The sequence below is a fragment of the Rhea americana genome, unplaced genomic scaffold (assembly GCF_003343005.1).
Source record: "Rhea americana isolate MKP2758 unplaced genomic scaffold, rheAme1 scaffold_72, whole genome shotgun sequence".
NCBI classification, from domain to species: domain Eukaryota; kingdom Metazoa; phylum Chordata; class Aves; order Rheiformes; family Rheidae; genus Rhea; species Rhea americana.
The window spans coordinates 144,708-160,440 of NW_028186890.1; the positions used below are offsets into that span (position 1 = coordinate 144,708).

General features: G+C 42.5%; 1 protein-coding gene across 3 annotated transcripts in view; it reads right to left on the reverse strand.

The window, feature by feature from the left end:
- Positions 1-15,733, reverse strand: part of PAMR1 (peptidase domain containing associated with muscle regeneration 1) — a 56,387-nt gene that overhangs the window by 25,398 nt on the left and 15,256 nt on the right. For all 3 annotated transcript variants that reach the window (XM_085321878.1, XM_085321877.1, XM_085321879.1), the window contains exons 4-6: positions 12,515-12,629; positions 7,159-7,376; positions 3,142-3,249 (exon numbers count right to left, since the gene is read on the reverse strand). In XM_085321878.1, the coding sequence (XP_085178004.1) occupies positions 3,142-3,249; positions 7,159-7,376; positions 12,515-12,629 (441 nt within the window). The remainder of the gene's footprint in view (positions 1-3,141; positions 3,250-7,158; positions 7,377-12,514; positions 12,630-15,733) is intronic.

Below are 15,733 nucleotides of genomic sequence, written 5' to 3' on the forward strand. Positions count from 1 at the left end.
AACAATTGTTTTATGATTTCATACAGAAAAATCTTTTAAAACAATCACTAGAGTAAAATCAGACATATCTAGATTTAGCAGTTCCCACCTTTAAGCATAACTGACTTAAATATTAACAGCTGTTAAAAAGACACATGCCTGCATYTCACTTCATGCTATTGAAGTCTTTAAATCACTGTATTAGCCCCTCAAATTGTAAACAAAAAGGCAATTTCTTGGCTGCCATAGCAGAAGAGAAAAGAGAGCACTAGTTATAAGCAATCTGTGCCTTTGATCATTTTTAATAGTGCAAATTGCAATGGACAGAGCAATTAGTATTGAATATTACTCCAGCAAAGCAGCTTGACCAATGTTGATCATTCTGTTAAAGAGACAGAATTTAGTTTAACTGAGGAAAAGATAGCTTCCTTGAAGTTTATCCCATTATGATGATTTCCATAATTCCCACTGTGATTCCCACAGTTCAACATTGTTAAAACTAGTTTTGGCAACAGAMAAAAAGACACAGCTGCACTGGGATGGTGAGGGACAAAGTTTTCTGATTCTGTCCTGAGTGTCTATAGCTGAATTTGTTTTATTTGGCCTCAACTTRTTCCTCACTGAGACAATCCTACCATCTCCACTCTTCCAAAATACATCCTTTTGATCTCTCTAACCAAAGCCGTTGTGTCTCTCTGAGCACCTTCTGTTGCACCTCCTCAAATCTTTTATATCCATTTAACTTTAAAGGGTTCTAATTTTCTTCTCTCTGATACCTATTTTTAACCAACATAAATTCATTGACTTTAATGGAATTGCACCTGACTTGCTCCAAAAAAATCAGCTTGAAAAAATCAGCCTCATAGTATACACAGCCATATTCAATATTCCAAAAGCAACTATTTTGCAAATGTCTTACAGAGAAATTAAGTTATTTCCTTTGGCTCTCCCCACCAAGTCACAGGAAAGACAACACTGTTGCTGCAAGACCTGACAGAGAGAAAGCTTCAGAGTATGACGTGATCTCCCTCTAACATTTAAATTGGAATTCTGTTCAGGAAACTACATGACTAATTCTCAAAGAATTCCAGCCACAGATATTTTTCAAGTTCYTCCTTTTGCTCTTAAAAAATAAATCAAACTTTAATTTTCTGCCTTTTTTCCCCCCAAACACTCTCCTGGAAAATACTTAGGGTATGTATTGGCAACACTGAAGGCAACACTTTGCTACTCATACGAAAGAAAAAAAAATATCAAGCTTTCTATAAGGGAGAGAGAAAGGCAGCAATTTAGATGCTGAAAGATAAAATTTCTAACATAAACAAAAGGCTAGCATAAAACCCTAAACATCATAAAGTATTTTATTCACCTGCACTGTTCTTTCAAAAATCAAAGTAAAGGATTCCTGTCAAATTAAAACTCTTACTGAATATATTTTTAAGTATCTTCTCTCTCTGTTCCGTTACTAAATACAGCTTTCTTCATTTATACTAAGGCAGAAGTCTCACCCTATTATTTTTCACTACATCCTCCATTATTTSCTTTGTGTGTTGCATGTTTTGAATTTTCTATACTGGAATTTTACAAAAGAAAAGTAGCAGAAGAAGGCAAGCTTCATTTCTTCCTTGACTGTAGTGTGGAGCCTGTCAAAACTAGGATGTTAAGTTTGCTGGAAATTTAATTAATCTGAAATTTAGGTTTGTTCTGAATCACATAGGAATATTTTATTTTCTCTTCTTTTAATTCTCTCCTYAAGACAGAAACATCAGTTTCACTGAGTAGTTGCAAAAGGCTTGGGAGTTTCCACTCCCTAAACAACCTGTTAAACAACTACACTGAATAAAGATGCTGTTAGCAAAAGAGCCAGTCATGTTAACCCTGAGGTCAGGAACCCTCAATTTTCAGCAACCCCTTCCTTCCATAGAGAAAACACATCAGGAATCTGTGCAATATGGCAAAGATGGATTGAATCCAAGCTGTTTCAGGCTTATAGAAAATGTACAACAACCTCCTCTCCTCTGGTCTGTTGGGAGAAAAAGTCAAGTCTTATCACCTAGTTCTGGATCTGTAGAAATCTAGAGGTCTTTTATCCCACAGTAATACAATTAGCAATGTAAGGAAGAATCACATCACTATGATTTAACTCTCTGATGAAGTAAAAGTAATTCCAGGAGAAAAATCCATTCCTGAGGATYTCACAACAGGGGCAGAGATTCTGAACTGGTGACAGTTGGTATATATTGTATACACTCACTCAGAAYTGAAAACTCTGGAGGCAGACAGGGCATTACGTGCCTTACAGCCACAGCAATGCCACAGTAAGCCATGCTTTCTGTCTTGGCCAAATATGATCCCAGCTGGACTTCACCAGTATCACTGAAATCTTGCAGGGTCAGCTGGAGGTCTAGCTCAGTGACTATAAATATTGCACACTGTTCCTTTCAGCTAGTAGAGATGATAAAGCCTTTATTGTAGCATACATTGTGCACTTCTTATTCCTCCTTGCTCTTTCAAGCTCTGTTAGATGAAGACAGTTGCTCAAGCATGAAGGATTGAATTGCTAGGACAGTCAATCGGTTTGATCTCACTTGAATCCAGCTATTTTACAACAGATTTGGCAGGACAAAAACAGCTGTATGACTACACATACAGTGAGGACCAAAGCAGGTTAGGAGAGAATCTACCTTTTTTTGTTTCTCCTGACCTCAATCTCTGTCATTAATGAGTGCCAACACTCTAGCTTTCAGCTGGCTGTGAGAGAAGACAAACTTCCTAAGACTAACTCTGGCTAAAGCATCAAACACAGGGCTCAGCTGAGGTATGTGCTGTTAGAAGAGAAGGGCTGATCCACACAACGGAAAATAGCAGAGAGGTATATCCCTTTCCTGATAAGGCTAGCTAGTTGTAAGATTTCCTGTGTGCTGTTTCCCAGCTCCAATTCCTGTTTTACCTTTTTGTACATAGATATAAAGCCCCAGAGTTCTTCAGTGGCAACCTTCATAAACTGCAAGCACTGTGTCTGTAAAAATGCCACGAGAATCTAAGTGCATTCTCTGGAACTGTGATTGACCTAACCTACAAATAGACGATGCTCCTAATACTTAACAGCCTGAATCAGTGACAACACTGGAGGCAGACCATACACACAGTGCCTGTACTCACAGTTTTCACAGCGATTCCCTGTGTAGCCAGCCAAACAGGCACATTTGTAGCCTCCACTTTTGTCTAGAATGCACGTTCCATCATGAAGACATGGAGATGAAGAACAAGCTACAAAAGAAAAACAAGAACATTCATGGTCTTTCATAGGATGAGTTCTTACTGATTTTTCTTAATGGTAGTTGTGYCTTGGGGTAAATTAAATATTCTGGTTAAAAGTTAGAAATATACCATAAAGGGCTTAATGCATGTCAAGAAGCCTTCAGCTCTTCTCTACTTGCTTGAGACAACTGAGATAATTGCCCATCCAGAGAAAATTATTTGCTCTGCATTCATCGCTTTCCCTTATCATTTTGCTTTAGCTATGCTCAGGTAGTAAGAAAGGTTTATGAAGAAAAACTAATTTATAGCAAGCTCCACTAGTGTTCAGGTCTTAGGCTAAATTAAAGTTTAGTATTTACCTACCTTACCCCTGCCGTTCATCCTAGAGTTCAGCTCCTGACCCAGACTTGTTTTTTTTTTTCCTTTTAATTTTTTTTYTKGGGGGGGGGGGTTCTTGGACATATGTCATTCCAAACTTTGTGAGCTGTTCTGCCTCTGAGGACCACTGCGATCATGCCAGCCCTGCACTATCTGAGGATGTTCTGGCATAACACAAATCCAGCAGTAGATTCAGCAGTAGTATGAATCAACTTGGACATATTAACACAAAGGAGTATCAGAATTTGTAATAGATCTGTTTAATATGAGCAAATTCCATTGTACAGTAACACATGTATTTTTGTGCCAGTTTTAACAAGGGAGCAGAACATTATTTTACCCTCAGAAGGATAAATAAATAATCTTAAGATAGATTACTTTCAAAACTAAATGTAGGTCTTAGCAGACAGAAAGGAGGCCATATCACAAAACTTAAACCCAATTTAAGATCTGAATAACTCAAACATCTGAGGAATTCTGGATCTGATGCCCTGCTTCAAATCCTTCTAACAAAAACGTAATCCTCAACACATTGCCTGATATTCATTGCTTAAACTTTGCAAACATCTTTGTTACAGAAGACATCATTCAAATTCATTCATCAAAGAYTCATTCATCTTTGTCTTTCCACAGTAAATACCTTCCACATGACAGGAACAGGAATCTTTCCACCAACCACTGAGTTTTCCACCTGGGAGCAACCACTCCCTGAGGCCCTACATTAAGGTTCTGAACTACTATATTTAAAACATACTCTCTAGAATGACAGATCTCAGAATTAGCAGTTTTCTTTGCAAAGACTTCACCTGAGGCACAATCTTTGAGTTTCTTATAGCAAAATGGCAAAAGAGAAGAAATACATAGGAGTCACAWACGAACTTCTCTGGAGGTTTCATTTGATGTTGTAACAGAAATTCTTATCTAGCTGGGCAACGAAAATCTTCCAGGTCTCTTTCATAACTAAGGACAGCAATTCCTTCCTGAAAAGTACTGCATTACTTCCTGAAAAGGAGTATCTATGTGGCAGTTGTACTGTGTCCCTCTAACTTAAAATACCACTGAAGAAGTGAAGAAGAAGCAAAGAGCCTATACAGACTGATATTTTGTAGTCACTAGTTTTAAGCCAGTGAGCATTCAGCTTTGTCCTCACCCCAGCTTTGTCTCATGATCCTGTAGAAGAGAATGTCAAGGGAATGAGGGGAAGCGCCAGTCAAGCAGTATGGGACAGTACTACAAAAGGTGAAAGCCCCTATGTTAGGTGAAAGATCACTAGCTTGGGGTACAGAGAATAAAGTGTTATTGAAATTCAATAGCAGGCTTTCATCTAACCAGATTCAACATATGTTTAATCCCTAGGAGTTCCTGGTGCCTCCYCATCTGGCCACTCATCCTTCTCATCTGACGTCTCCTATGAATTGCTCCCAGTCACTCATGCTAAACACTGGACTCCACGCTTGGCACAGGATGGGTGGCACAGCTCATGGGCCTAACATCTGCTTCCAGAACAGGCAGCCCAGCAGGCTAGGTGGTTTCTTCCTTTGGCCAGGCATGCAGTGGCCTTTCCCAAAGGGGATATAGGCTTTGCAGCTGATTTTTTATTAATTTAACCCCTTCTGGCACTTGAATCAGTCACCTCTGCACAGTCAGTGCTACTGCTTTATCAGGCTGTGACTTGTAAGCAGAGCTCTGAGGAAAGGAAGACAGGGAAGGAATTCAGCTCTGACAGCACAAACCACTTTTCCGGTCCTCTCCATTCTAGTGCCAAGGTGCTGGGGACATAAGGACATCTCTGCGACCTAGTCCACATCCTGTGAGCACATGCGCTGCTGCTGCTCCCACCTGCACCACAGGCGACTGCTCTAGTAAGCCGCATTCAACCTGTTCCAGAGACCTCAGCTTTTTGCAGGCTATACAGAAGGAGAATTTCAGAGAAAATACTTCAGTTTGCAATGTGCTGCCAACACTTTCAATCCTGTACTGCCCCTGCTTTCAATTCTACGTTGCCTCATGCATGCTGTACTCCTTCCCTAAACTGTCCTGCTGGCCAGGTTAATGCTTCTCATAAAGAGACACTGGGAGTGTTTTAAAAGCCTTTCACTGCAGCGACACATCAGGCCAGAAGAGCTCTATAATAAAGCACACAATGAGACCTCCTCACAGACTCTAAGCCCTTTGCAGCATGCTCTGTGTAGATCACCACACTTGCAACAACCCAGCCTCAAAATAATTACCACTAAAAATGGGGTGGAAATAAAATGCTCAACAGTATTTGAATACCAAGTTTCCCCCGCTGGGTAGAGAAAATGGAAACAATTCAGCTTGTGCCATATGGAAAACGTTAGTTCTCTGAGTATAGGCAGTCCTTATGCAACATAACCCACACCACATTCATTTGTTCTGTGTCACCTCTCGTGCTGGAAGCCCAGGCAAGCTATCAATAGCTAACTGCTCCTGCTATGTTACTGACTGGTATTAAAGGTAACAGTGGAGTAACTAGAGGACAGGCTAAGAAATGGCACAGGCACTGCACACAGAGGTAGGCACATTTCAGATTGCTGGTAGGCACATTTCAGATTGCTAGCTACATTCCCAAGCACTAGTAACAGCTGATTCAATGCAGATTTGTATATTTATACAAAGATTATATAAACTAACTTAGCTTCCTGAGCCAAATATACCCTGGATGACCTCATGAAATGTGGGTCACCAGGGTGTACGTAAGACGAGTAATGATGAGGCGTAGATCCAGCACAGTTTGTTAATGGCAAAGTAGTATGCTCTCACTAGCCTTCTGTGCTAGGAGTAATGTAGATAGATTTGACCAAAATTCCCTGTACAGCTAAGCAAGGAAAGTCCAGGAAAAGCATAGAAGCTGCTTCAAATGCAACAGCAAAATGAGGAGCCAACTACACTTTAAATGTTACTTTTCAGGTAGAAAGAAAAGACAAACCAAGCGCTGAGTACTAACAAACACACAGGAATTCCAGAGCCCTGCTCCTGTCATTCATAATATCAAGTTCATCACACAATGGGAAATGTCTCTTTTTTCTTTTTCTTAAAGGAAAGAATCTGTCCTTTTTATGCCTTTTTTTTTTTTTTTTGAAAGCCCTAATGGTATGAAACAACAAGTATGTCAGGGCATTTTCACCGTGCTAACTCTGAGGCTATGCATAGGTTTCTCCTAATTGAGACAGTGACTGGTCCTGCACACAGCATTGAGCAGTTCACAATTGCAAAGATATTCATGCCACCTTCTGTGCTCGTAGTTCTTGGATTCAAACAGAAAGGTCTCACAAAACACCAGCCTTTCTGTGCTAGCCAATGTGCTTGCTCTTCACACAGGTAGTGGGAGTTTAGTCTTTGTTAAAGAGCTTCACTTTCACAACCCATCTGATGGCTTTTGAACCTTCCCTGTACTGACTTTGTGCAAGTTGCTGTTGGCAACACAGCATGAAAGTTTTTAATGAAGCAAAACAGAGAGAGAGATTAGGGAGGCTGAATTAACAACGAGTGGCACGTTCCATTTTTGGATTTTTTTACCTGTAACTTCTTCAAAGACAGCATGAAATCCATCAAAGTTCTTGGAACCATCAGACTGGAAAAGGACATGGAGTGAAGACCCAGTGCTTCGGATGGGAGGTGGTCTCTCATTTCCACAGAATTTCTTGATTATCCTGCTGTCCAAGTTGTCCCCATCACGGACCTCCAAATAATCATACTGGCACATGTAGTCAAACTCAAGGCTCAGCATGGAAAACCTTGGGGAAGAAGGAAATACAGTCAAAGCGCACATTCTCACCTATGCACCCTGTCTTTAACTTATTTGGCTGTTTAGTTATGTTAGTGCCCCTGTCTCAGTGAATCAACAAGTCCCTGATTACATGAAGTCCCCCTCCCTTCATCTCAATTTTTGCACCATGATCCTGGGACGCCAGCTCAGCTCAGCTCTGCAGAGTTGCTCCATGGGAGCACTTATGTGGCATGACGCAGTCTGCTCGCATGCATCAGGATGCTAACCACCTCACAAAGATAAAGCTTCAATTTTCAGTCAGATGCTGTAGGGCACATATCTCTATTCCAGCTATTTGCTAAAAATTGGTGTTTCCCCCTAAATAAAGTCCTAAGTGCTGAAAGTAACACTATCAAAGACCAATGATCAAAACCTATTTACAGTATTATCTWCAGAAGCCAACAATTATAGGCACAAGGAAAGCTCAGAGATCTGACACTAAGAGAAAGAGGCAGAGAAAGGCAACCTGAAACAGCACAATGCATTTCACGTTAGAAAACAAAGTGGCAGTAAATTTCCAATGGCCTGCTCTCATCTTACTTTTGGGGTAGGAATAAGGGAAAAGAGTTAATGCATAAAGGACATATTTAAAGCCTTCCYCCAGAACGTCTGTCTTTCGTTGCTTTGATCCAGCCACTGCACAAGTCTCTTGCTCGTTAACAACCTTATTTGCTGCTGTTTGAATCCAGTGGCACAGAGCCAAAACATTCCACCAGAATACAAATGAAAAAGAAAGAATGAGAAACACCAAGTGCCTTTGGGGAGTAAGCAATGGCTGGGGAGCCTGGCCCAGCCTTGGTGCAGAGGATAAGAATTAACAGACCAGGCCTAGGAGAAAACCATACTACTACCTGTTCAACAGAACATTTTATAAATGAAACTTATAATTTATTCAATCTTCCTGACAACTCCTAGTTCTGTGGGCTATGTGCCTTGAGGATCATTCCACATTGCCTATGCAATGTGGGCAATTCCAATTTTGGCCTAGTGATTTGGAAAGACTGCATTTTCACCCCAAAAGGAAGAGCCAAATTTTGGATCTGCCACCAAATCTCACAATTGAAAATGCAAAACAGTACAGGAGCTCATCTCCTGCCCATCTTTTCTTGAGACTCAGGTCATAAAGAAATGCCCATGTTACGTGAAATGATCTTCTTTTCCCACTCATGAATTGTCCCAAGAGGTCTGGTCACTCAGTCATCTTTGTTCAGGTCAGTCTTAGAGCATCACATGAAGTGAAACAAATGAGCAGTTGTAGGGCTCTACACCAACGGAGCAGAGTCCCTGATTTTCAAAATCATCTGGTGGAAGGTAGAGTAAGAACAAATGACATCTGCTTTTAATATGCATAAGAGATTAATTCAGTTTAGCTTTGCATAAAATGCATAAGTCAGGGAGACTGAATTCTACTTCTGTCAGGTTTCCAGAGATGTCCTCACAGGCATCATTTTATACTCATCTTCAAAACATTTTTTCACTGGTAGGTTAAACCCCAGGGATCTACCCGTGTGGAAGTTATAGAGCTACACATCTTAATACATTCATCCTTGTCACACTTATCAGGCTATAGTTTATGCTAACTGAATCCTAAAAATATTTACTGGTATTCTAAGCTATCATATTTCTGGTTAAAATTAAGCATGTAAGTAACTGCGGATGTTTCTAGGAAGCACATCATGTAATGGAGGGCAGAACTGGGTTAACACCAAATAGTATTACTGGTAAATGTAGACGCAAATTCTCTGGCTAACAGTACATTCCTGAAAGAAGAATATTGATAGGTATCACACAAAGACAAGGCAGAMCAAAAGATTAGTATACAGAATACTGCTCTTAATTATTTTGTTTTCTCAGCTTTAAAAATAATGAAAACATAGCAGAACTTGTCAAAGGCTTGGGCGGGGGGGTCTGATTTGCATTTTGCATTTGCATTTCTGACATGGGATCCCGTGATCAAGCTTCAGAAGTAGCAGGTCAGGAAACCTGCCAAAGGCTTTTCAAACCCTTTCGTCTTTGGCCCAGTTCAGCGGACCCTTTACAGACCTCAAGGTCTGTTGCTGTTTAAACCAGTTACAAGCAATATATTGAACTTCAGTTCCTTCACCTGTGAAATTGTGACTGCTTCCTAATTCTCTTGGATATTATGAAATTAAGCGTGTTAATATAGTGCTATAGGTCATCAGATACAAAATGGAGCATAAAGTATTGTCTTGATTTCATTTGGTTAGTGTCTATGGCATGAATACATGCACCAATCCCTCTGAGGAAAGTTTCTAATCAAAGGAAAACATTTAAAACTGCCTCACTGCTGAAGCATTAAAGAAAATGATTTAAGTTGCGTGCTACTTCTACTATGGTATGACATCCCTGACATGGTTTAAACTGAGGAAGCCTATACAACACCTCCTAAAGAAAAACAAGACTGGAAAACAAGAAGAGAAAACAAACTATCACGGCAGTCCGGGCATGATTAATGAAAACAGCTCGGCTTAGCCAACCCCAAAAGACAGYGTGGCACAGCTCGAGGCAAGGGAAGATTCATCTGTTCCTGAGAGTTTCATTCTTCCTGCCCCGTGTAAGTAGAGCAGTATACAAAGCGCTCCGTCCCTCTTCTGTTTTGCACTGTTCCTATCCCCTGCCCTCRGGAGCCATCAGAATGGCTGCACACAGGCTGCGTGGTGGACACCCAGAAAGGAGGAGGAAAGGAACTCTYTTGTTAGCAATCCCACTGATTCAGCACAACATTGGCTGTGCATTGCAGCTCCCAGCAGAGCTAGCAGTGCTGAGGGAATCAGTGCATTTATCCAGAAACACAGTCAAGATTTGGCCATGGATGGCAGGCCCACGAGGAAGATTCTGGTTGACTCCTTGGTTGTACCTACCCTTCTGTGTAGGAATGGCCTGAARGACAAGCTTCAAGCTTCCAGCTGCCACAGGACCTACCTGCTGAACTTCCTCACGTAAGCATCCTTAAGTGAGGCAGATGTAGGTCCTTGTGCTCTCTGTTTTGCCTTGAGGTTTCCTCCTACACCTTCTGCCCTGGGGCTGTGACAGGTTTAACTGTGGGCAGCCAGGATGGCTCTTGGTCTTTCYCTACAAGTGCCCTGGCATCTGCTGGCATCTGTAGGCAACCAGCAGTCAAGCTCAATTCAGACTGTACACAGGGCTTTACCCTTCTCCTACCCAACACTTCTGACTACCCAGCCCAGATACATGTAGTTACAGACAACGGAAGATTGGTACTCCAGATTTCTCTCTTGGAGACTTCCACAGTTAAGAGTGTAACACTGTTACAACAAGCAGATGCCTAGTATAGTGTTTAACTGTAGGAAAGATAGCCACAGAGAGAAAGAGAAAGGCATTCTCGTAAGGATAACCTTCAGGTTAAATATAAAGCTTTGCATCTTCTGCTAACAGCAAAGTTAAACTGAGTAAAGTGCATAGATTTCACATGATGCTAACATCTTCCTGGAACGCATGTGGGTGGCCTTCAGGCCCTAGAATGGAGGTCTATTGGTCTTATTTCTCCAAAGAGTCTATCTGTTAGCTTACTTTACAGCACTCTATATTCTTCTGCCTTATAATCAGATGAGAGTCTCCTTAGCACAGCTATGAAAGATTTCCTGGAAAGCACTGTTGCTTGTTTTAGTGTCCTTTGTTAAAATAACCTTTCCTTCCATTCTTGTACCTTTGCCCTGTGTCATCTAGCTGCCATCTCTTTACTCTAGAGATGGGTGCATTTTACTACTGATGTGTATTCACAGGATCCACCTTCACTCTCACTCCCATCCTCTTAAGAAAGTGAAGACATGGTGATACCTGCAACTCCCGATGCACTTTTACAGCCTTTCAATTGATAGAGTTTTGTATGGAAATGTAAAAAACTACAGATTATCACCTCTCTGAGCTTGTGCTGTATACTCCTGGTCAACCATACTTTTTGAACCAGGATAGGTACAGCTCACATCCAGCAAGTGACTCAAAGTACTGCCATGAGAACACCAAAGACCTTAGTCACAGCATTGCTGCCCTGTGTCTCTGACACCACACACAGTTCTCCAGAGTCAAGAGGTTACAGTGCTATCCAGGCAGTAGTTATCGCTGCTTAGAACTACATAACAGGCTTGTGTTTGCAAGTCTGAGAAAAGGGCTACTATTAGCCTCATGAGAACAYCACAAGCTTTTTTTTTTTTCCCTCTTCAATTCATTTCTCTTCCTCTTATCAAAATTAAATCTCTCTTTAAAGATATAGGAAGAAATATATTTGTGTATTTCGCATCATTCCTTTGCCTGGGCTCCAATGCTGATTAAATATTGATGTGAAGACTTTAGCTCTTGTTATTATTATACTAGCTAGCGGGTTTTGAATCTGATCCCCTGCCAAGCTTCCTGTTGCATGTGTGAGCTCCCTACCACACACATGTGGAAACAGTATTAATTACCCCAACTAGCAGCTCTTCTGCCCTGGCAAGGAAACCTATTCAAGAACTGTGAGGTTGAGTCAGCAGGGGAGGGCTAAAAGGAMCAAATATACACAGCTCAGTCAAGCAATGACTTGAAGGAGATATGGTCATATCCTACAGACATATTAATAGACTGAAGAAGAATAACAGACTGGTAAAGGACAGGGCTAGTAAAAGGAGTGAAAAGAAATTAAGAGGGAAAATGCAGGCTAAACATAAGGCAGGTCCCAAAGGCAACCCGCTCTTGGCGTAAGATAACACATCAAAATGTTCCTAAAGGTTGTCTTCAGAGATTCTGTCTTARTTAAGCCTGGTACAGTCCTGAGAAAGTCCTGGATGCTTTAGTGCCAAGGTCTTGAAGAGATCTAGAGAGAGACATTGTGCCCAGTATCTGAGAAACTTCTCCTTAGCGTCTAGCTGCGTTCTAAATGAAGATCAAAGGCAGAGCATTGATAATTTCTACAGTGGTTGCTCACCACAAGCCAGGCCAAAGGAAAGAGCTGAGCTGTCAGATGCAAAGTAGTGGCAGCACTCTCACTGCTACAGGGACCTCAGTATCTTACCTTTCTTGAGACTCTTTGGTTATCCACATGCCCCAGTATCAACCTGAAAGCAGTGTTGGCTAAAAGCCACTACAACCTACCTCAACTCAATATTAAATCCAGCTTGAACATGAATAATCCATTCGCATCGTGCATTCAGTGGGTAACTCTCCAGCAAAATCTGGCCCCTAGAAGCCCGAAGAACCTGTCCACATCCTAGGGAGGAAAAGAAGAAAGAAAAAAAAAAACTGTAAGGGACCTTCACGATGCATCTGAAGCAAGCATATGTAGAAGTAACACTGGAATGAGAGGACAGGGTGGCTCAGGAGGAAACACACTTTGTTACCAAGTGGTATATAAAATAATGGGACAGCTGAGTATAGGAGTGCCCCAAGAAATGCTTTAGTTTCTTGCTTCTCTCCGCTTGCAAAGGRGGCAGACCCACAAATCCCACTCTGAATTAGCCCATCCACCCATCTGCCTGATGCTCCAGCTCAAAACAGTTTTGATGGATCTCATATGGACCTGAGTAATTACTGAAGCCTAGGAAGTCAATGGGACAGTACCAACAGCGCAATGAACACTCCAATTAGTTCAAGTGAATGAAACATTGAGAGGAGGAACTGCTCCACACAAAACCATAGTTTCAAAACCTTCCCAGAGAGACTCTGGGAATAAAAAACAGCTGACGAATTCCTAGAGGAGGAAGSTGTTTTCAGTTCATTGCAGAAAACCTGTTTGCCTTCAAGATTCAACACATCATCCTTATGCGTTAACGTCAGCCTGACAATGTGGACATATAACCATCATGGCTCTTCCACCAATGACTCAGTGTAACATATGTATAACATACAGTACTTTCCCGTCTCTCAGCTTCATTCCTTTTCTTCTTTTCCTCCTGTCCTACTCCATCTGCATCTCCCTCTGCTTTTCACCATATCATGAAACCTACTTCCATGCCCAGCATCAACAGCATACGATGAAGGGCTGTTGTCAGTTCTGCCTAGCCTGAGAAAATCACTAGAGAAGGACTTGAACAACCAGGCAGATGAGGTCATATACTGAGAAAGCAGTATCTTTTCATGGCTCACATGCAGCTGTCCTTAGGCAGCTGTCCAGGGATAATTGTCCTAATGCCTCATCTTGGATTCTGAATATATTTAGCCCAGAGATCTCTCTCACCTTCTGTAATCCCTCCCTTTCCCCCATTTATAAAATACAGCTAACAGTATTTTCCTCTATGGAATAAGAAAAGATGTTTGTAGAGCCTTCAGTGATTTGTAAATGAAAGTTTTAGCAAAACACACAATTAAATCATTAGACACCAAATAGAGCTCATTTCTCAGTTAGTGCTTTCCTGACTACAGTTTCTCTTACGGAGTCTTACACATGGCTACGTTCCCTAGTAAACCTTCTGTTGCTTTGCTGAGGGATGGGGCTACATCCTTAAGCCAGACTGCAATAGAGTATACAGCACAACCGAACCAGGGGTTTCTGGTAGGTTGCACACTGCAGGTAACTAGGATAAGTAAAAAGACAAATGACCCAATAGACCTCCACAGAAAGTCTCTCTCTTCTTTGTAAACTCTTCAGTCCATCAGAAAACCCTGCTCCTCCCCCAATCTTTTTCGAAAGAGGAACCCTAAACTTTTAGCCACTAATGCAGAATGAACTTTCCCTATTCAAATGGAGGGTTTTAACAATCACCACAGGGCCCTTGTTTCCTTTGGGGGGAAAGGGTGACAGTGACCTGATTTGGAGAAGTACCAAGCATCCGTGGTTCCCATTGATGTTAGAGTCTGGTAATCAGTCCTGCTGCATCTAGTCCATGGGGAGACGTGAAAACCGAGGGTCAATTACTCCTCTTTCTTAATAAGAGTTGCTCAAATGAAATACCCTTTGTTCATTTACCCTCAGTTACCCTTAATTAAGCAGGACCCAAGGAAACAGAAATCCTGCTCAGAGGAGCTCTTCACAAGTGCTTCATCCTCCTCAGTGGCTCATTTAGTTCCCTGTGTAAAAGGAAAGGATTAATGACTGTGCCCAGCAGCCACATTAGGATTCAACAAGGACAGTAGGATCTGCTGTGGTGCACATGATAATGCTCCTTCCCACAGCAAGGAACAGGACCTTGTGCTGCTGCTGGCTCCTGCCTCAAAAACAACCTGAGACAAAGCTGCTAGAAATCTTCAGATAGCTTGACAGGAGGCTTGGATCACCTCAAAGAAAGTTTCCCTTTCATCCCAAAGCGCTTTTGAGTTTCCTATGCCTTTAACAAAGGAAAGCCAAAGAACTAGTGCAAAGAGATACTTGTGTGCAAGGCATACTAAATACACTATTCTGTTTGCAGTGGTACAGCCTGAACTTTCTGAACACTGATGCCAAGGAAGTAGGTTTGGCCAGCAAAGCAGGTGGTCCTAAGGCTAAAGGAGAGCCATTCAACRACTGCCTCCAAAAGAATGTTCTCAGATTTGCTACCACCCTTCTCTGCACGAAGCACCTTTGAAAGYGGTTAGATCAGATCTGCACTCTTGTATCTCCAGCCCTTCTAGCAGAGGCTAGGCTGGCTCCTCAGCCCTGCAGTTCAATCATCTGTCAATCAAAAGGAATCTCTTGTCTTCCCATTGCGAATCTGCAGGAGACCTGGAAAGTTCTCAAGAATAATTTACATCCTAAACACACATGCTGGCAACCCCTGCTTCATTTACCAAAAAAACAATCCACTTGGGCAAAGCTTCAACATCCTTGTTCCGTTCCTGTTTGGAAAAAGGCATTCAGGGCCACACTAAGATTTCCTCCAAGGCTTGATACTAAAAGAAAAGAAAACAAATCCAGGAGACCTCTGGGTTTTAGCCCGCTGAGACCCATGGGAGAGGGTCTCCAGGTCGGGAGAGGTCCTGAGGAGACCTGCGGTAAGAATTCAGCCTGTCTGGGCGCTGCGGCATCACCGCAAGGCACCTCCAAAGGTCAAGTGGGCTCGAGGCAGCAGCGCGAGAGCAGCAGTGTTGCCGGTATTCAGGAACGAGCAGACACCGGGAGAGGAGGAGGATGCGACGCTCACACAGCTTTTCTCCATGGATGTACTATCTCCTACTAACGTGCCTAGGGACCACCCCGTACCGCCACTTTCCCTGCCAAACGATCCGGCTCCCTTTCGGCCAGTTTCCAACCGCACGCCGGGACACAACCGCGCCAGCGCACGGCGCCTCCCGCGCGGCTCCCCGTGCTACCTCGTCCCTCGCCCCGGCGGCTGCCGCCCCGCGCGGGCCCCTGCTCCGCGGCTCCTCCGGGCCGCGCTGCCGCGGGGCGCCGCGGAGGCC